Consider the following 21,079-nt stretch of genomic DNA (forward strand, 5'->3'; position numbering starts at 1 on the left):
CATGGGAGCGAGGGGCCTCTGTTCGGGGTGGGGGGAGGAGGGTGTCTTGTTGGAGAGCAGGGGTTCCAAAGGGGGGCCTTGGGGGTATGATGGTGGGGGGCCTTGGGCAGGGAGTGCCGCAGGAGAGGTCAGGGAGATGCCCTGGGTGGGAGGAGGCGGACTGTGGGGCATGGGCTGGGGCGGCCCCCCAGGGAAGGGCAGCTGGTAGCCCTTCAGGATCGAGGAGCAGAGCTGTTCGTGGCCGCTGTCCTCCCCTCACTGTCGGGGAGCTGGGTGCAGGTGTCCACTGTGCTGCTCTGCTGCCATCCAGGTCCCCCGTGGAGTCCCACCGTGCCAGTGGTTGAACTGGGGGCTTGATGGTGGCAAGTCATTGCTGCGGGGCCTCTGCTTCTTGAGAGCTGGGTGTGCCCTTTACCTGCAGGGGTCTTGCAGACAGAGACCTGTACATGTACTGGATTTGTGGAGGATGTTAAGGGGTTTGGTGGCTGATGTGTGTGGGTTTTATAGTGTTGCCAACAATACAGTGTGGTTCCTACAGCACTTTGGAAACCCTTTGATAGAAACAATTCTGTTTTGGTCTTGTCTGTGAAGTGTCTCTCTAATTGTATTACATTACTGATTTGCCTTCCTGTTGCCCTTCCTCGTTTCCCAGATGAAGGAAGATCGCTTTCGGAAGCTGTTTGCCGCCTTTGGCACACTGACTGACTGTTGCTTGAAGTTCACCAAGGATGGCAAGTTCCGGAAATTTGGCTTCATTGGCTACAAGTCTGAAGATGAAGCTCAAACAGCACTGAACCATTTCAACAGAAGTTTCATAGACACTTCCAGAGTCACAGTGAGTTGATCTTTAAAAATATCTTCTTCTGAGTCTCAAGCTAGTTTGTCATTGGAGGTTTTGGTGGTCTTAGGGGTGAACAGCTAGGGGCCAAGAAAGCCTAAATATTAATTCTTCTGCAGCAAACCAGCAAAGATTATACAGATGGGCTGTCTCCAGGCACTAGCAGTGATTTCAGTGCTGGTTGGAACAACAGTGTCAGGTTTTGAGCTGTTCCAGACAAGGATGACTCATGATAAACAGGACAACTTATTTGTACTTAAATAAGCACAACAAACTGTTCCCCATGTTGAATGAACATGTAGCAGCTCTGCTTCTAAAATGAACATCTGTGTGGAGTTGTATGTTCTTCTGCACACACACCTTCCATCCCATCAGGGTTATAATAAACATTCTTGAGTGTGGTTTATCCAGCAGTTACAGAACCAGACTGCTGAATATATGTTAATTAAAGATCTGATTGATTCTTTTCAGGTTGAGTTATGCAAGTCTTTTGGTGACCCTTCAAAACCCAAGGCTTGGAGTAAACACTCCCAGACTGCCCCTGCCTCAGAAAAACAGACCAAGAAACCTGTGGCAAGTGCAGCTCCTACGGGCACAAAGAAAGTGAGTCTTGCTTGTTTCCTTGAGCCTCTGATGTATTTCAGAGAGAAGGGTAGTCTGGTGTGTGGAGAGGGGGACAGAGTAGCTGTGACAACAGATGTTGGAGTCCTGGTTATGGTATTTTCCGCCTTAGGATCTGTCTTCCCTGTACCATAGGGTTACCTGAGAAATTATTTTGGCTGTGCTTCTAACAAGCCTTTCTAAAAATGTGCTGTTTTTTCTTTGTTTGGTTGGTTTTTCTGTAGGGTAAAAAGAAGAAAGATCCAACAGAAAACTTAAAGGAGGTGAGTTGAGACTGAATTGCAATTCCTATGTTTTTGCTAGCTTGTATTAAGAGCAAGAGCTGAGTAGCTCTTTTCCATACTGCTTGCCATGTTAATTCATGCAAGGTGTATGATTTAACCAGCTCCATGGCAGTATGATTGTACTGTAACAAACCATTGGGCCCATGTGAACCTTATGAAGTTCAGCAAGGCCAAGTGCAAGGTCCTGTCTATTGGCTGGGGCAATCCCAAGCACAAATCCAGGCTGGGACATGAGTGGGTTGAGAGCAGCCCTGCGGAGAAGGACTTGAGGGTATTGGTGGACAGAAAACTGCCTGTGAGCCAGCAATGTGCGCTCGCAGCCCAGAAAGTCAACTGTGTCCTGGGCTGCATCAAGAGGAGTGTGGCCATCGGATTGAGGGAGGGGATTCTCCCCCTCTACTCTGCTCTCATGAGACCCCCCCCTTGCAGTGTTGTGTCCAGCTCTGGGGCTCCTTATGTAAGGAGGACACGGACCTGCTCGAGCAGGTCCAGAGGAGGCCATGAAAATGATCGCAGGGCTGGAGCCCCTCTCCTTTGAAGACAGGCTGAGAGAGTTGGGGGTGTTGAGCCTGGAGAAGAGCAGGCTCTGGGGAGACCTTATAGCGGCCTTCCAGTACTTAAAGGGGCTATGGAAAAGCTGGGGAGGGACTCTCAATCAGGGGTGCAGGGATAGGACAAGACATAACGGTTTTAAACTGAAAGAGGGGAGATTTAAATTGGATATAAGGAAGAAATTCCTTACTGTGAGAGTGATGAGACACTGGCACAGGCTGCCCTGAGAAGCTGTGGCTGCCCCCTCCCTGGCAGTGTTCCAGGCCAGGTTGGACAGGGCTCTGAGCAACCTGGGCTAGTGAAAGGTGTCCCTGCCCAGGGCAGAGGTGGGGAAGTAGGTGATCTTTAGGGTCCCTTTCAGCCCAAACCATTTGATGATTCTGTGATGGTTTTAACAACCCTAACATTTGTCAGCTACTCCTATGTGACCACGCACTGCATTGTTTCAACAGTTCTGTTTTTGACCACATGCAAGTTTTGTCAAGTTTAACTTCTCTGTTTTTTTCCTTTTTTTAATGATTTTTTTTTCTGCAAATTGCTTTCTAAATATCAAATAAAAAAAAGAAAGAGCAGGGCTGAGAGGTTTTGAAAATACTTTAGTCAATTTAAATGCTCACCTTGTCAGTGCAAAATGGACTCCCTTTTAATGGATTTTTTTTACATTGCTGGAAGTGAGATGATATCTTTGAATTCAAACTTGCTACTAGCTCTCCTATGTGTGTCTTCACAGCTTGTCTGCTTGCTTTCTTTTTCAACAGCTGGAAGAAGATAAAACATTCCAGGAGTTCTTGATGGTTCACCAGAAACGGTCTCAGGTGGCCACCTGGGCTAATGACACTTTGGCAGAGGAACCAAAGAAGGGAAAATCAAAGACAGCAGATGATTATCTCAACTTTGATTCAGATGAGTCTGGGGAGTTGAGTGAGGAGGAGGGCAGGAATGAACCCTCTGAAGATGAGAAGGAAACTAAAGGTACCATTACCCTTTGCTTGTCTTTGTCTCGGTGAACGTCAGAGCAGCTCTGCTGATGGAGTCCTGCCCCCAAACGGAGTCAGTGTGATTGGGAAGGTGGTTTCTCACGCATGAGGCTCATTCTGTGTGTTGTGGATGTATAGTTGTTTTCTCAGGTTTGGGGAAATGTGGGAAATGCAATTTCTGACATGAAGAGGATGGCATTTGTGCTTTCCCCTGGGTCCTTAAGTCAATGTCTAGGGAAGAGTAACAGGGCAAACATCTGCATCTTTCCCTTAAATGCTTTCCTAGCCTGCAGCTGCTTTCATCTCCAGGATTTCCAAGCTGGTTGTCATTCCTGCTATTTAGTAACCCGCAGCTGATGTCTGTGAACTTGTGTGGTCTGCCTTTGATGCATACTTGTGGAAACGTTGGTGTGTCCTTGGGCCCTATCAGAGTTGATGGGAAGGGGCAGAGTTCAGTATCTAGGCTCCTGAAGGGAAGTGGAGTAGTGTCTTAACTTAGACTGAGAAATCTGGCTTCAATCTGTATGTCTTCTTAGAATCCACTGTCCCTGTGCCAGTGATTAATGTGGTTTTGGAGCTTTTCTCCTCCCTCATGGTGTTTTCTTATGCTGTTTTGTTGGAGTGAATGTCAGTTTCCCTGCTGCTCCCCATCTCTCTTTGGGTAACTAAAATTGGGTGTTTTGGAGAAACAGCTTCCTCTGTCCTTTAGCCTGCAAAACTAAACAGGACAGTTGTGAAAACCTTTCCTGGAGTCTGCTTGTTTAGTTAAAATTGTGACAAAATACTTTGCCATGGAGTTCGTCAAGCTCCTTTCTTATTTATTTTACGTGTAAACTGTTGCTCTGAAAAACAGTGGTCCAGACTGTCAGTCTGGAAGTGCTGAGATAAGATTGCTCAGGTATTCTCAAGCCTTTCCTTCCCATGGAAAGGGTAGAGGAGAGGAAGGTGATTCTCATGATTGTGTCAGTTGTCAGTTTTTACCTGGCTTGGGGGAGAGCAGCAGCATCTGTATGCAAAACTTCTCTGATCTCTCTGACAGCAAAGAAAGGAGGGAAGAAGGCAGCTACCAGCAAAGACCTCTCGGATATGGATTATCTGAAATCTAAAATGGTGAAGGATTCTTCCTCCTCATCCAGTACAGAGGAAGAAACGGATAGTGAGGAGGGGGAAGAGGAAAGTGAGAATGAGGAAGATTCAGGCACTGCAAAAACCATCAGCACCCGCACAGATAAAGGGGGGAAGCCAAAAGCCCAGCAAACACAGCAAGAGACACCAGCGGAGAAGAAGAAAAAAGGATCCACACTGGAGGTATAGCTAAATTAAACTTTTGTCTTATCTAAAGCAGGAGCTTTATGGGATAGTATGTGTCTTGTCAGTCACTCCAGGAATGAGCTGAAAACTTCATGTCTGTGGGACCCCCAGGGTACCAGCTTTCTTGGCTCACTAGGCACGAGCCATTAAAAAAGTTTGCTGGATCTCCTCAGTGCCAATTGAATTCCTGAAGATGGGGCTTCCAGACAAGTGCTGCTAGTGCCCTTTTCAGCTTTTCTGTTTCTCCTGTGTCAGTCTGCAGGAAACACTGTTCTGCAGAACTCAGGTTTTAGTGACTGGGTTTGACTACCCCAGCCAAACCTTTCACCCTCATCTGGCACCTCCTGCCCGGGCTGATGCAGTTGCGAGAATCACTTGATATTCTTTCCCACTCTTCAGCCTCCCAGCTTGTTGGACAAGACCTGCTTGTTGTGCTCTGACTTTCACTGTTTTTCACTTGGGCTCTTTTCTGGTTTTTTTCCTCCAATCCTTCTGTCCAGAACAAAGGCAGCTTGGCAGAAGCCAGCACACCGTACACAGTGGAACTTCGTGGTGTCCCCTTGAATGTCACTGAGGTAAGCTTTGTTACAGAGCCTGGGAATGGAGGCTCAAGGGTGTTTTCAACGTGTAACTTGGTGTGATCTTTGCAGAGGCTTCTATCTTCACTTTATGGAGATGTTTTGAGGGTTGTATGGCAGTCAGGGAAACTTTTGAACTGGCTTTGTGCACAGATGTTGTATGTTGCATATGGTGTTTTTTATAGTGTATATAAAAAACCTAAATCTGAAACCTGCTGCTTCCTGTATATGAGAACTTATTAAAAAAAATTATCATTCTTCCTGCAGCAAAAGATTCGTGAATTCTTCTTGCCTCTGAAGCCAGTGGCAATCCGGATAAGAAAAAATGCCCAGGGGAAAAGTACAGGTAATGTCTATATGTGGAAGGGGGGGTTGGATATGTGAGTTGGAGGACCTCTCAATCACACCTCTGCTCTTTTCACCTGCAATCCCAAATTGCTGGCTTGTGTCCCGATTCTTACAGACCTTTCTGTGACTTTGCAGCTCACCTGCCCTAGTTGCTGTCCATAGGATGATGCCATGGGCAGAGTAATGTTGGCTGGGCTCCTTTAGGAGTAGCAACAGGAGCCTTTTCTTTGATCTGCCTCCAGAACTTTCCTAAACATCCCTAAACATCCCAAACCATGCCAAGGAAAGGCCTCTTCCTCTGGGATAGCTGCAGGGGCACCCAGGGACTCTGCTGACCTGTGTGTATCAGCTGCAGAGCGGTCTTTAGCTAAGGTAGGTCTGACAGGCTGTGGCTGCTGGAGGCCCCCATCAAAGAGTGTGGAGCAGGTCCGCAGAGCTGGCAGGGAACTTTGCTATATGCTGGTTTTCTTCCGTAGCCTAACAGCAGATAAACCTTTTATTTGCTTTTGGAGATGCCTGTGAAAGCCTACTTCAGCTGTTAAGTTGGGCTTCTTTGGTTTGTATGTAGAGAATAAGCTTTTAAAAGGCAGCCTTCCAGTGTGACATGGCCATTTTCAGGCTGGATTGTAACTTTAATGGGAACTGAATGCTTTATCTATAGGAATCTATATTAAAGAAAGCCCAATTCACCCTTAATTAGCCAATTAGTGGTTGCGTGTTCCCCACATGATGCTCAGTTGAACCTTTCCTTCCTCCAAGGTTATATCTTTGTTGACTTGAAGAGTGAAGCAGAAGTGCAAAGGGCCTTGAAGCGAAAAAAAGAATACATAGGTAAGGGCTGTTTGTTCCTTCTTGTTGTGGCTGATGTTGATGGCAGGGTGCTCAGCTGCTGAAGTGTCCACTGCAGAACTGTCTCCTGTTATTTTAGTTTTTCCCAGGCAGATGGTGGGGGTGGTTTCCTCTGCTCAGCTGACACGGGATAAGCCAGGTGCTGTGTCAGGAGCAGGATAGAATTGGCAAGTGACAGAGCTGTGCGTGTTGCTTTTTGGCCCTCATTTTTTGTCATGTGCTTGAAGCGTATCTTTTTTTTTGTCATGCTTTTGGTGTAAAAATGATATTGTTAAAATCTGATTGGGATAATGCAGGGATGCGTACAAATGATCTGTAAGCTTGTGTTTGAAACCTGTTCTCAGCTTGGCCCTTAGTGGAACTACTAAAATTATATCTGCAGAATTTTGATGCAGAATGGGAATTACCTACTTGGAAGCCTGTGGACTAGGTTGGCACAGGCAGAAAGGCTGGAGCTCTCTGAAAGAGAGAGAGAGAGAGACTGTAAGTTGTCTGGCAAATGTTATCCTGGTTTCTGTGAAGACTGATCTCTTGCAGGCCCCATCCACCCTTTTTGGGTTTTTTAATAAATTGGGCAGAGTTCTGCTCAAAGCTTGTGGAATTGTAATTGTTTGTGTTATTGTTGTAAGTCCAGGCTCTTTCCATGTTGATATTGGTTGCCCATGGCCTTGGGAAGCATCTAATGTGCCTCTGTGTGTATTTGTGGATTAGGTGGACGATGCATTGAGGTATTCCGATGCACGAATACCCCCAAAGAAACTGTTACAGCAAAACCTGATAACCAGACATGGCAAAGAAGGAAGAGGGACGATGAAGAAGAGGAGGACTTGTCTGAATCTGGGAGACTCTTTGTCAGGAATCTTCCCTTTACTAGCACTGAGGAGGACTTGGAGAAGATCTTTTCCAAGTACGGTAAGTATTTGCTCTTGGACTGGGACTTGCAGAGCTACATCTTTCCTTTGTGCACACAGAGGTTCTCATGCTGGGTGTGGATGGACAAAGCTCTGTGTTCCACACCTCTTGAATATGGACCGGCTCCTGTCATCTTTATTGCCTGGTGTGGTAGCATGTGGCTGCTCGGCTTGGCAGCTGGTGCTGGCTCTGTGCTGCTTTGCTCGCAGCACATACTGCTGTGTGCGTTTGCCCTCAGCCCTCTCGTCTCATCTCTGGTGCAGTGGTAAAAGCTCTTGCCAGTCAGTCTAGCCTCTGCGTCCTAGTGGGATGGGGAGAAGGAGAATATAACCAAAAGCACCTGCTGCATGTAGATACTCTAGGTAAGAGGTGAATCTCTGAGATAAGCCCCAAATTCACGTTCACGTTTGAAATATCAGCTGGAAGCTTGAAGATTTCCTTTTCTGGCTCAAAATTAAACAAATTTAAGGTTGTCTTGGCATTAGAGTGTCCTTAGGAGGGAGAGAGTGGAAGTCTTTGTTCCCGACGGAAGGTAAATGCAGCTGCTCAGAGCTTGCCTGGTTTGTGTCATGTGTCAATGTCCTGTGAGCTGCCACATGGTGCACAACTGGACTTGGGGTGCTTTTGCTGGGCCCTCCTCGTCGGTCTGCAGCCAGCAGGTCCTCACCCAGGCTGGTGCCTCGCCACACACCCTCTGCGATACCCAGAGCCGCTCTGCCCTCCCTGGCTCCCCTCCTCCCAGCTTTGGCCAGGAGGTGCCAGTTCAGAGTGTGCGATGGCTGTGCAAGGACATCTGTCATGGTAAAGCCTTGCCTTTTGCAGGACCCCTCTCGGACATCCATTTCCCTATAGACAGACTGACCAAGAAACCCAAAGGATTTGCTTTTGTCACCTATATGATTCCTGAGCACGCAGTGAAGGCCTACGCAGAAATGGATGGGCAAGTGTTCCAGGTACAGTGACTGATGGTTTTCTTGTGCTGTTGGACTGCAGCTGGTGGGAATGTTTGTTAGTAACATGACCAAGTGTTTGCTCCTGTGATTTGCTGGAAAGGTTAAGTCCCTCCACCCTTTCTGTATGGCAACACAGCTGCTTTTGGAAGAGTAGCCTGGTTTGAACAGCCTTGCAGGTACCAAAATCTGAGCTAGAGGTGGAGGAGGAGATCTGAGTCTCAGTCTCTCACATTGTGTGGCAACACTGACTTGCAGTAATGTCTTCTAGGCTGCTTGACTAGGAAAGGTGCCAGAAAATTTCCTTCACTCTGCTTAGTTCATGAACTTTCCTGGGTTATTGCAGAGCTGCTGGACCACTTCTTCCTTTCTTCTAGGGTAGAATGATGCATCTTTTACCATCCACAATCAAAAAGGAAAAAATTGAAGATGTAGATGCAGAAGAATCTTCCTCCTACAAAAAGCGGAAAGAGGCCAAGGACAAAGCCAGCAGTGCCAGGTACAGAGGTGTCTTGTAGTGGGGCAAGACACCACAACTTGCCAAATTCCCAAGTGGCAGGAATGCATGTGGGTTCTTTGCAGGGACTGTATAGATTACCACAGTCAATAAAGCATTTGCTGTGCAGTTCCATTTCCTTTATCTCTTACCTACTTGATTTTTCTGTCCAAGTAGCTCTAGTAGTTCGGTGAGCAGCAGAAATTGAGAGAAATTAGGTTTTTAATGGCTTTGTGTTTGAGTTTATTTCTCTGGTGTCTAATAAAAGTTAGTCTGATGCTGTAATTCTTTAGGGTAGTAGTTTCAGATGAGTTGAGTCTTTCTCCTCTACTTGTACACATGGATCTAAAACTTGTAGGAACTTTATCTTTCCATGTGACAAGTTAATTTGCAAGAAGTGGCTGATACTTTCTAACTTGAAGGGAAAGGAATGCAACATTGCTTGCGTGGGCTTTGTGCTTTTAGGAAACCAGCTGAAAAAACATGTGTTCCTCTGAGCCAACATCTGAACTTCTAGCTGTAACCATGGAACCGTGACCAGTGACCTCTAGGAAAGTAGAGCTGAGCTGCCTGCACTGCTGTCTTTCTGTTCACTCTCTAGTCATGTTTCCCTCATCCTGTCCCTTCTCTAGGGATGTTCCACCCTTCTTTCCTTCTGACTTTACACTGGCTGCTAATGGTGACATTCAAAGTTGTTTTTTTTCAGAACCATTGAATAGTGAGACACCAGTGGGTGAAGGGACCGTGTGCCTCTGAACTTGGCTCTTCTTTCTGTTTCCAGCTCTCACAACTGGAATACATTGTTTGTGGGGACAAACGCTGTGGCTGATGCCATTGCTCAGAAGTACAACGCTTCCAAAAGCCAAGTGCTGGATCATGTGAGTTAGGTTATTGATCAGCTGAGGTGGGAGATCACTTTCCTATCTATTGTCTCATGCCCAGGGTCTTCCTGGTCCTTTTGTGCAGCAAAAGCCTCTGTGCATCAACAAGCACCATGCAGGCTGAGAGATCTGTGGGATCTGAGCCTAACAATCGCTTTGTCATTGGAAGACAAAGTGAAACTCCCAGCCCTCCTTCTCACTCTGCTTTTCTGTGGCTGAATTTTGCATTTCTGCATAACTAGAAGTTGATGGGAATTTAAATCCTAAAGCTCAGATCCTTCCTGGAACCTTCATTTTGTCTTGGGCAGCGTTCTGACTCCCAGCAGCAAAGCTTCCAGCAGCTTCACAGGAGCTGGAGCATTTTACCTTCAATCTCTCTGCCAGATTCCCTTTGCATCTGCATCTTAGAGTAGCAGGAACAACCAGTGACTGACATTCTTGCCTGCAGGAGAGTAAAGACAGTGTGGCAGTCAGAGTCGCTCTGGGAGAAACAGAGCTGGTCCAGGAAATTCGCCAGTTCCTCATCGAAAATGGAGTCAGCCTGGATTCCTTCAGTCAGGTGAGATGCCCAGCTGGAGGCAGCAGTGTGGGCCTACCTCTTCTGTATGATGGCTTAGTCCTAGTGCCCTCAGATCTCTGTGACATTAATAATTAAATCCTTAGCATCTTGCAGGATTGAACCCTTATATGGATTAGGAAACATTCTCTCTGTTTGAAAATGCAGCAGTTCTCAGGATGGTTGATCACAGTATGATCAACTTATAGTGTGACGGTCAGCTTGGTGGAAGCAGAGGAGGAGTCCTGTGTCCCCACCAGGGTGGATCTGGAGCTGAAACCTCCATACATGAGCATTTTTGGAACAGGGAGGTTGTACTGGGGCATGGATCTTACAGGAAGTGTTTTCTAAATGGCTGTTGGCCCTCTTGGATCCTGGGGAGTGCTGATGTGGACTGAGAGCATAGTGTGTTGGATCTGACATCTTCAGTGAGTAAGATACTGGGTTTTGCTTTTTTTTAAGTTCCATGTCCCTTTTCTTCCCCCACCAAATGTGGCAGGCTGCTGGTGAGCGGAGTAAAACAGTGATACTGGTGAAGAACCTCCCAGCCAGCACGAGCGTAGTGGAGCTGGAGGATGTCTTCGGCAAACACGGCAGCCTGGGCCGGGTGCTGCTGCCAAAAGGAGGCATCACGGCCATTGTGGAGTTCCTGGAGCCAACTGAGGCCAAGCAAGCATTCACCAAGCTGGCCTACTCCAAGGTGAGCGTGGGGAGGGGTAGGCAGCTGCCTGGAGAGTGTGGATCTTGGCTAGTTGTGAAGCTGCAGAAAGGAGTACTTGCTACAAATGTGAGGGGCGGAGGACTTGAGGGAAGTGAGTTATCCCAGAGCCACTGTTGTTACTCTCTGTCCCTTGGATTTAGGGAGATGCCTGGTGCATCCTTGTGTGGCAGTGGCTCTCAACCTGCAGAATAAGACTGGAGAAGCGGGCTGTGACACATCTAGAAAAGCCTTGGTGGCCTGGAGGGGGTTTCTTTTACCTTTTTCAATACAGGAGAGCAGCACATGGTAGACTGTGTCCTGTGTGAGGCTGGACTCTCCTTCAGTGAAAGAATGTTTAGCCAGCTGAAAAAGTTGCTCAGCTTTTCCACTACTGTTTTCCATTGCAGAATGAGAGGAAAATAAATCTGAGAGCAGAGCTTTTTCTTCAGGCCTTGACCTCCACTCTTTGTTTGTCTCCTGTGTTCTCTTTATAGTTTCATTCTGTGCCATTGTATCTGGAATGGGCTCCAATGGGTGTCTTCTTTGGCCCAGCTGCTCAGAAAAAAAGCCATGAGGCTCCAGAAGAGGAGGGCAAAGAGAGGCTTGTGCCTGGTAAGAACTTTGACTTTGGGATAGAGGTGTATCTGGTTGTTTCGCTACTCTTTTCTGTGTAAAGGAGCAGTGCTGATATTTCTGACCCTTTGGGGATGGAACCAGCCTCACGAAGTCGTCTGCATGGCCCTTATTGTCACCTCTCTGTGCTGTTTTAGTTGATCGTGTCACACAAATGCTGTGCTCCTCCCTGCCCTGCTCGCCTCAGGATGAGATGTGGGCAGAGAGGTGCTGCTTGTAGTGCTCAGGTCCAGTTTGAGCTGGGCTAACATGAGCTCTGGGAAGAGATTTTTGGTCCAGTCTGGTTTTGGCAGCAGCTGTCAGGAGAGCAAGAGCTGTTCTCTCTCATCTGGACCTGATCCTCTGAGCATCTGTGCACGGACACAGTCCCTGGCCCTGAGCAGCCAAGCAAGCTGCAACAACAGGACCTCTGGGCAGCAGTGGATGGAGAGGCTGACTTACCACTGACAGGCTGTGTGTCCCTGTACATATTTCTCTGCTCTTGTGCCAAGTCCCACTGTATGCTTTGGGTGATTTCCCACTGTAAGGACGTGATCTCCCCTCCCTGAGTATACCCTCTTTCTCCCCATCCGAGGGGGTATAAAAATAGAATCTTGCTTGTATATTTAAAACATCTCAAGATACTTTTAAAAAAGAAAAAGAAGAGGCTGGAGGAGCATGACCTTATGAAGGGTTTTTTTGCTAGAAGCTATTTCAGGACTCTCAGGTTTTGGGAAGGGGAAGAAAAACTGATGAAAGTCTCTTCCTGGACTGCCATGCTTTGCCTGGGTCACAGGGGAAGGCTGGAGCCAGGAGAAGGTGGGGGACCACTTGTATCTCCCTGTAACTGAGACCCTTACCTGGAGATAAAGGGCTTTAAGTGCAGGAGCTCCTGAAAGGCTACTTGGGGCTGATAATGGTCCTTGCTGCCAGCCTCTGGATCTGGAAGGGAGGGGATGCCCAGTGAACGCCTCACTCACAAAGGGCACTTGTGGCCGTGTTGTGTTGTGCCATCCACAGATGGAGGCATCTATTCATCCTGCCCCTGTACTGCTGAATCTTTTCCCTCCTCTTTCCCCAAAAAAACTCCTTCAGAGGTGATGGTTTTTTTCGGTGCCTTGTTGGCAAATACCCTGCTGGCTGGAGTGAGGAGGGACCTGACCTAAAAGGCTTGGGCTCCATCATGCTGGGGCCGGGGAGGGCAGCCAGGTGGAGCTGTGTGGGGAAGGATAGCTCTTGGGATGGAGAACCTGGCCCAATGCAGGTGCTCCTCCTGTGGAATGAGAGAAATAAGCCTAGAAGAATTTCTGTGGGGGATGTTAATGCAAAGGGAGAGGAGTAGTTTGCCCCTTCTGGGTGCAGCCTTAGATGTGCTGTAGGGGATTAAGCTGCTCAAAAAGACAAGTCGTCTAGTAAGGAAAGGAGTTGATGAGTAAATGGATATGAGAGAAAGAGAGAGTGCATGCTTGTGTGTGTTCACTGATGTCTAATAAGGGCCTAGTTCCACTGCAGCCCCCACTTCAGTGCGGAATCCAACAGGTCTCTCACCACCTTCCTGCACGTGTGAAAGTTCAGTAGCTTTGAGGCTTCTTGGTCACATTAAGTACAGTAGAAATTATTAAGCCATTTTAGAAGTTGGGAAGAGAGGGAAATGAGTGGATCGATATATGAATGGAGAGTGTGAAAATGCTGTTGCCGAAGCCTCCCTCCTTGAAAAGACCCAACTGCAAATACCAGCAGATTTGCCCATTGATAAACTCTACAGTACCCAGGCTTCTGTTAACTTCCCAGCTGTGGGCAGGCCCTCACAGCTCCACCATGGGGCTTGCATGCCCCAGAGGAAGCTGTTGCACCAGCTGCTGAATTGCAGCTTGATTATTTGGTTTTCTTTTTACAGGTTTGTCTATAGAATCCCAAAGCAGGATTTGTGCCATATAGCACGTGTTGCGGTTGACCCGAGTGAGGTTTGTGGGTCATGGACTATAAACTCTGGAAGTGTTAATGCTATAGTGAAGCCCTTTAAGACCACAGCCTCTGCTAGGTGCAGTTCTTTGTTGCCTTTCCGTATGTGTTTGGGCTTAAGAGACCATATTCCTTCACATGCTGATGGGGAAGTTTTCATTTCACATTCTGTGGATACGTATTGGCAAGAGATGAGGTTTCAGAGCAACATAGAAGGATGCTTAAGTTTGGGACCGCTTGCCTAGTTCAGCAGGTGTCTGGCTGGGTTTGGTGTGAGGGTGTCTTGAGTGCTGGGGAAGAAGGTTTTTGGAGTTCCTATACCCAAAGAATAGGCAGTATTTTAGTTTTCATGGGGACATGTTCATATACTTGTGTGGTGAGCTTGCTTCACTGTCTCTGTCTACCCACAAAGAGCCAATAGAGAAGTGGCCTGTTCCTGCTGGAGTAGTAACTATTAACTGGGGTAGTGGGAAGCTCCCCCCAAGTTTGGCTTTGTTAATCTTAACAAACTTGGGTTTATTCTTTTTGTTTCAGGTGAAGCTGTAAAGGGCTCGGAGGAAACAGCAACACAGGAAGAAGAGGAGGAAGAAGAGGAGGAGGAGGAAGAAGAAAGCATTCCTGGATGTACCTTGTTCATCAAAAACCTGAACTTTGCTACCACAGAAGACACACTGAAGGAGGTGAGACATAAGCGAGGAGAGGGGACTGGGTTTTGCTTAGCATGGTCTGCTCAGATGGATCAGGAGAGTGTTGAGTGTGTGGTTGAGGACCAGACTGAGATGCCTGAGGGAGTAAAGCCCCCACACCCAGCATGGGCTAGAAGAAAGGGCTCTACTCTGCTGCAGAAGGCAAGGGGCAAGCTGTTCACCTGTTGTGCTGAGGATAAGGTGGTTAAAGGAGTTACACTGCAGCCAGTATGACCTCATTGGAGATGAGGGAGCACTGGATTGGGCTGGGAATCTCCCCTTTGGGGGTTCTGGCATCAATTAAGACAAATGTATCTGAAACTGTTTTGTTGGGGTTTAATTCCACCTTGGGACAGGTGGAGGCAGTAGGAAATCTTTTAAGACTCTTCATTTCCCATGCTTCCTGTAATGCTTCTCCTTGGGACAAGCACTTTTGCAGCTGTGATGCTGCTTTGTGTGTTAAGGCAATAAATAAATAAATGATGGTTTCGCCAAAATGTGCTTTTCATCTAATCTTCTACCAAGGTTGAGCTGTCTGTGCTGCTTTACTTCAGCAAAGCACTTGGGAGAGATTGTAGCATTCCTAAAGCTGTATGGGATGTCAATAGCAAAATAGAGAAAAGCAACTGGGAGTTCTCATCTCTCCCACTTTTGGTAGCCATGTGAAATGCCACATCTCGTGGCCCAAGCATACTGGTGTGATGTCTGTCCGTCCTGGTAGCTCCTCTACCTTGGGACAATGTAGAGACCCTGCTCCAGCTAGGTCTGCAGACAAATGTCAATGCTCAGAGGAGGACTGGGACTTGTCCTGTCTTCTTTTCCTGCCTTCTGACTGCAGTTTTACAAGGGAGTTGAATAGACGGTTTGCAGCTCCTGTTACCCTTCAGCTCCACCTGCATGTCTCTGGAAAGTGTTGTGTGCTAGGGGCATCACAGGAGTCACCCACCCCTAAGTCCCTGCCTGGCTGAGGGCATCTTGTAACCCATAGTGTTCCTCCAGAGCCATCCCAGATCTCTGCACTGTTTCTGTAGTGGTGGAGGATTTGGGGGAATGTGTGTATTGATTTCTTTAAAAGTGTGTGTGTGTGTGTGTGTGTGTGTATTTGTACAGAAATAATTTTGTAAGAAAAGACACAGCTGCTCTGACTGCTTGTCAGGTGGGTGCTAGGGGGAGGTGGGCCTGTGAGCTCCTGGATCTGCAAGAGAGTCACATTGTCACTCAAGTTGAGTTGCAAGCCTATGACAAAGGGAACTGAATCACGTGTCCAAATTCCTTGCAGACATTCTCCAAAGTGGGAGCTGTGAAGAGCTGCACAATATCCAAGAAGAAAGACAAAGCAGGTACTCTAGATGTTGCTGTTCAATTCCTTCCCTCGGCTGGTTGCTGAGGGCTCAGGTGTGGCATTGCTTTAGCATTCATCTGGCTGAGCATTTGTGTTCTTGTTGGCGAATTCCTTAATATTTCGAGAAGTGTGCCTGTTTGAAATGGCTGAAAGCAGCAACCAAAAATACCCTGGGGGTTCAGTCTAGAAGGTTAAGCTCAATTGTGGGATTTGTGGAGATGCGGCCTTCTCTTGAGATCTTGAGATAGAGAAGGCAACTCCTTCAGGATCACAGAAGAGAGTGGGATGCAAGTTGAAAGGAACCAGTGCCCCGTGATGATTAAACCTGCACACGACATGTTTTATCTGCAATAACGGCCAGGATCTTCAAGGATGCCTGGCTGAGTACTGTGCTGAGTGGGCTTCGTTTGCCTTCTGCCTGCCAGCTTTGAACCCAGCAGGCTGTGGTGACGAATGGTTATGCCTGTTGCATTGTCTGTGCTCACTTTCTGGGTGGCTGGTCAGGGAAGAGTTTGCTTAAGTCAAGCACTGGCTAGATGGGCTGTGTCTTTGTTCTGGATTTTAAGCTAGGGAGTTGCACAGCTTTATGGGATTTTGCCTTAACAGGGCTCCTCTTGCATGGGATACTTGAAAACTTGGATCCACTGAAAGAAATGTAAAGCAAATTCTTCAGTACTGCTTGCATGTCTGGCTGTAGTCATGCACATGACCAGACAGTAACCCTTGAGTGTGGGCTGATCTCATACCACCTACCAAAGTGATCCCCGCCTGTCACTGTGGGGTCATCTCTACAGTCTGCTAACACTGAGGTTATGAAGTTGGAAACTGAGGGTTATGTTTTGGCTTGTGGATTTTTCCTTTCCTCACCCAGCCTCAATTATGGCTCTTGTACCGGTCAGTGTGTTCCTCTGAAGCACGGTGTGACCGTAGGTGCTGCAAACCTTTGCTGTCTGGGAAGCGGAATAGATGTCTCCTCCTTTAGTGTGGAACCAGCAGCTGCCTGCCCAGGTTTATAGAAGTGCTTGCTCCTTTTGTGCCTTGCAGACCTCAAAGGCATTTTGTCTCTTAAATGAAACACAGGGCTTGAACTTTGTGGTGATGGGAAATACAGCACGTGGCAGTCCAAACTGAAACCGATCTCAAATGCTCGGCTCCCAGCAGTGGTCTGTAACTGACTGCTTGTCAAGTGTTGGCCAAAATGAATTTCTGAAGGGGTCGCAGGTTAGCAGTGTCTCCTCTGGGGACCAAACTTCAACCTGCATATCGTTATCCTGCAACAAAAGTCACACCCATCTCTGGGTAGCTGACAATTTTTCCAAATGAAGGTCTCATTTCAGTCATGAGGAAAAGGTCCTGCCTATAAACAAATGTTTGTGTATCTGTAATGGGATCGCTTACCCTGACTATGACTGGCAGTTGTTTTGTAGGGCTTAGTGTTTTATTTAAGGAGGTTGCACTGAAATGATGCAAAGCAAAAAAAACTGTTTTACATGCAACATCAGTTACCTCATCTGACATCAGCACCAAAACAAGCTGTTCTAGAGAAGTGTCTTGCTCAAAACAAGTCATGAGAAGCATCAGTGCTGGGGCATGGGCAGACTTTGCCCGGGGTACTAGTTTCTGTCCCCCCAGTTTTGGCAATTGATGCTTGCTCCCAATTTGTTTTAAATCTTCTACTTAATATCACCACTGTTTCCTACTAATTTAATGAGTTACCCTTTCTCTTCTGACAGGCACTTTGCTTTCAATGGGCTTTGGATTTGTGGAGTACAAGAAGCCAGAGAGTGCCCAGAAAGCCCTGCGCCGGCTCCAGGTAAGCTTAAGCATTGTTGGTCTGGATTTCTGTCTAGTGATGGTGGGCAAAGGCTTGGATGAACTGTGAAGTTCAAAATGTAGTGGAGAATGTCAGTGCTATGAGTTACACTCTGCAAATGGAGAAACCTCTAAAATGGGCCACGTTTGTAAGGGAAGGGTATGTAAGAGGACAAGACCTCATGCAAAAGAGTTTTTCCTAGTGCTGATGATATGGAGGTGGCAGAAAATGTGCAATGATGGAAATTTAATGAGTTTATTCTGCAGGGTGCTCTTTGCAGAGGTGACAGAGTCCCGGACCCCAACTCACAATGAGAACAAATTATTGCTTAGTATTTAGTGCTTCAGAGAGTTCAGCTCTGCCCACTGTGACTCTGCCATTGCTTCAGGGTCTTCAAGCCTCCTGCCTTCTCCATGACACATGCCACAGGGTGTGACTGAACTCTGAAGGAATAAATCATTCTCTGCTCCTAGAAAAAAATTAAGGTGTTTTGTCCACACTGCCCGGGTGGTGTGGGCCAGACTGCTGGAGCGATCCCTTTCTAGGCAGATATGAAGGAATTGCTCTGTGTAATCTGGACATGTTCAATGACCACAATCCATGAGTCCCACCTTCAACAGGTGGTTGTTTCACATTCCACAGCCTAGGTAGTCTTGGGGTAGATGTGTGTTCTTTTATCCTTTTGAAAGGCAGAATCCTGGGGAAGAGAGAAAGCAGGAAAATGGATATTTTGTGGAGGGAGTGGGCAGCAGAGCTCCAGGTTCTTGACGTAGAGCTTTTGCATGCTGTATGTCCTGTCAGGAATGATTAGGCAAGAGGCTGCTTGTTTTCGGTGCTGAACTGTAGGAGGTTCTTTGAGGCGCAGTAAGCAAGAGACTGATTCCTGCTGATGGCCGGTAAGACATCCTTGGCTCATTCCAGAACAAATAAGACAGTCCTTGCCTTGAAGAGTTTGCAGTCTAGAGGTAGAGGAAACCATAGCCCAAAGTAGGGAAATTACTTGTCTTTACCAGTTCAGTTGCAGAGCCAAGGCTGATGGACAGCTAGATCAGGGATGTTGGCTGCTGTTTCAGTAAGTCAAGCTGTCTCCAACCTCATATCAGAAACCTTGCCTCACATGAATGGTGTTCAACAGAGAAAAACATTGGCAGAGAGAAGGGAAAGAGCAAGATGTGAAATGCTGTGCTTGTATCATGGAAGCTTGGAAGCTGTTGTGACTTTGATTTTGTTATTTAACTTTTTTTTCTGTTGTTGTTTCTTTGTTTTAACTTCTAGGGCTGCTCTGTAGATGGCCATAAGCTGGAAGTGAAAATTTCAGAGAGAGCTGTCAGGTAAAGCTTATTTTTCACCTCTGTAACATGGTTACATTTAAGCTGCAGTAATGCTTGGTAGGTTCTTCACTTCTTAGCTGGCATCTCTGCATCATAAGGGCTGTGATCAGTCGTGCTCTGACTGTTGAACACATCAGTCTTTGTTGTGCTTTACTCAGAGTCACTTTAGTCAGTCTTACTTGAAGAAAGAAATGACGAATATTTCATGCAAAGATGTTCACTCACGAAATTACATATCTCCAGTTAAAATCCCTAAGCAGCATGCAGTAGTGGGACCCCAAAGTGAGAACCAGGCACTTGAGTTTTCTTCCACATTCAAGGAAAAGGCTCCTCTAAAACCTCTGCTTTGGTGACTGTTTGGTCAGCATTGCAAAACCAACTGATAGTCCACATTTCATGTTCTTGAAGACAGGTATTTGCTGGGTAATGAAATCTTTTACCCTAGTTCATCAGGGAGAACAGGAGCTTAACAATAATTTTCTGCTGCCGATTCTGATCAAATCAAGACAAATACAGGTTTCTTTCTTGCTTGAAAAAAACTTAGGATTTCACTTCTTTTGGGCAGTCAGGTGCAGAGGGGATGGTTACTTGTGGGTGGAATTTACTTGGAGTCTGAGTTCTGCTTTTTAGGGTTTCCCTTCTAGTTTTTATTCAGTACAGAGTCTTCTAAGTACAGAGTTTAAAAGTAATCCAGATGTTTGAAGGTGAATGTTGGCACCTAAAAACTGTCCTTTAGACACTTTGGAAACCCTACTGGAGGATGTGTCCCTTAAATGACAAAAGTTATTTGAAAATTTGATCCCTGGGGACCAGAAGCAATCTGACACTCCCTGTCTGCACTTTGTATTTCAGTTCTTTAATAAACCACTTTCATCCATTTTGAATCTTGAAGTCCCTTCAGTAGGTATCCAACCTACAATGCGGAGTGCTTTGCTTTATGAAATAAGCTGCTGTGTTTTGTAGTAGGTAAATTCTTATCATGCCCAAATGCAATATAATTCTGAAGTTAAATAATAATCTATTAAAAAAATCTATTTGCTGTTTTCTGAGCCACCAAGGAAAAGAATCAAAATTAGCTGACATTAAGCTATCAAATAGTATGTTCTCCTGATGGTTGAATGGAGAAGAATTGACGTCAAAACAAAAGTTAGTGGCAAATGTGAGTCCAGGGCTGCTGCCTAACCTCAACTGAGGTTGCAGTTAGCAAACTGGAAACTTTGATTTTCAGATTTAGGATTTAAATAAATTCATTCCTTCTCAGTGTACTGTATGACATTTCCATTGTCACCAGTAAGATGCCAACGAAGATGTTGATGTGAGTGAACTGGCTATGTTTTCTGCATTCCTGATTTTGAAGGAGCCAGAATGCAATGGGTGCTTTGCTGCACAGTGGTCCTTAACCTGCCCTTTCTGTTGACTTCACAGGCCTGCTGTGAAATCATCACGAAAAAAACAAACTGTAAAGAAGCAGAAGACTTCCAAGATCTTGGTCCGAAACATCCCGTTCCAGGCCACAGTCAGGGAAATCAGGGAACTCTTCAGGTAGGGAAGCGCTTTCTGTCAGGGCTGTGGAGTGCTCCAGGCTGGAGCTGATAGGATTTTCATACGGGATCTTGCTATCCTACAATTTTTGTTTTCTTTGTGGAAGTAAACAAGCCTTTTACCGAATGTAAATACAAATGGCTTGTCAGGTTATACCAGTACAAAAATTCTGCTGGTGAGACAGAGATCACATAAGCAGTGTTTTGGCTGGAGCCGCTGTGAGCTGTCAGACCTGGTGGCCCATCACCCCGTAGCAGACATCCGTGGAGCCTGGAGATCTCCTGCCTGTTGCATAAATGACATAGTGTTGGGTATTTTTTTTCCTCTTGCCTGAAAGGCATGCAGCAGCTTTCCTGATGCTTGGCACACCTGGCTGGGGAGGAGCACTGAGAGCAGCTGCAGACAGCTGGTGTGAAAGGTTTTAGCTGGGGCTGGCTCCCTCCTCCATCTGTCCTGCCCACATGACGGTGTAGCTCCTTCCCATCATGGAGGGAGAGCTTGCATCTTGCTTTCCCTTCCACGAGTCTTTTGCTGTGTGCACCTCACTTAGTCAGTGGTGTGTTGCCCTGTAATGTCTGTAAGGATGTGGGACTGTGCTGCCTGTAATACCCTCTCTGGCAAGAAATACCTCATCAGCCGTGAGACCTGCCTGGGATAGTGCTGAGCGTTGAACAGGAATTTTAGGATGCCAGCCCACATTCTCCTGTGTGCTGGCTGATCTCTGTTTTCTCTGTATCCTCTGCCTTTTGTGCGGTGACTTGTTAAGCCTTGTGATGCATCCCAGAAAAGAGGTGAAACTCTGTAAAATACAGCATCTTTTCTGCTCCCAGGATGAGAACCTTCTGTTTATTGACCCAGACCATGGTCCCTGCTCTGCTGCTGGCTTGCAGAAGGTATTTGGGGCAATAGGTGTCCAGCTCTGCCCATCTGCAAAATAA

The 21,079-nt window shown here is 46.7% G+C and overlaps 1 protein-coding gene across 1 annotated transcript in view; it reads left to right on the plus strand.

Moving 5' to 3' along the window:
* The first annotated feature begins 652 nt into the window (after nucleotides 1–652).
* RBM19 (RNA binding motif protein 19) overlaps nucleotides 653–21,079 on the plus strand; it is a 70,793-nt gene continuing 50,366 nt past the window's right edge. The window contains exons 1-20 of the mRNA XM_026859820.1: nucleotides 653–835; nucleotides 1,310–1,441; nucleotides 1,684–1,722; nucleotides 3,054–3,267; nucleotides 4,312–4,580; nucleotides 5,084–5,158; nucleotides 5,429–5,507; nucleotides 6,269–6,340; nucleotides 7,070–7,270; nucleotides 8,093–8,223; nucleotides 8,598–8,719; nucleotides 9,498–9,594; nucleotides 10,046–10,156; nucleotides 10,653–10,853; nucleotides 11,348–11,465; nucleotides 13,962–14,107; nucleotides 15,393–15,453; nucleotides 17,189–17,268; nucleotides 18,544–18,599; nucleotides 20,025–20,141. Coding sequence (XP_026715621.1) covers nucleotides 653–835; nucleotides 1,310–1,441; nucleotides 1,684–1,722; nucleotides 3,054–3,267; nucleotides 4,312–4,580; nucleotides 5,084–5,158; nucleotides 5,429–5,507; nucleotides 6,269–6,340; nucleotides 7,070–7,270; nucleotides 8,093–8,223; nucleotides 8,598–8,719; nucleotides 9,498–9,594; nucleotides 10,046–10,156; nucleotides 10,653–10,853; nucleotides 11,348–11,465; nucleotides 13,962–14,107; nucleotides 15,393–15,453; nucleotides 17,189–17,268; nucleotides 18,544–18,599; nucleotides 20,025–20,141 — 2,504 coding nt within the window. The remainder of the gene's footprint in view (nucleotides 836–1,309; nucleotides 1,442–1,683; nucleotides 1,723–3,053; nucleotides 3,268–4,311; nucleotides 4,581–5,083; nucleotides 5,159–5,428; nucleotides 5,508–6,268; nucleotides 6,341–7,069; nucleotides 7,271–8,092; nucleotides 8,224–8,597; nucleotides 8,720–9,497; nucleotides 9,595–10,045; nucleotides 10,157–10,652; nucleotides 10,854–11,347; nucleotides 11,466–13,961; nucleotides 14,108–15,392; nucleotides 15,454–17,188; nucleotides 17,269–18,543; nucleotides 18,600–20,024; nucleotides 20,142–21,079) is intronic.

Source organism: Athene cunicularia (assembly GCF_003259725.1).
Source record: "Athene cunicularia isolate RWA chromosome 15 unlocalized genomic scaffold, athCun1 chr15_part1, whole genome shotgun sequence".
In the NCBI taxonomy this organism is placed as follows: Eukaryota; Metazoa; Chordata; class Aves; order Strigiformes; family Strigidae; genus Athene; species Athene cunicularia.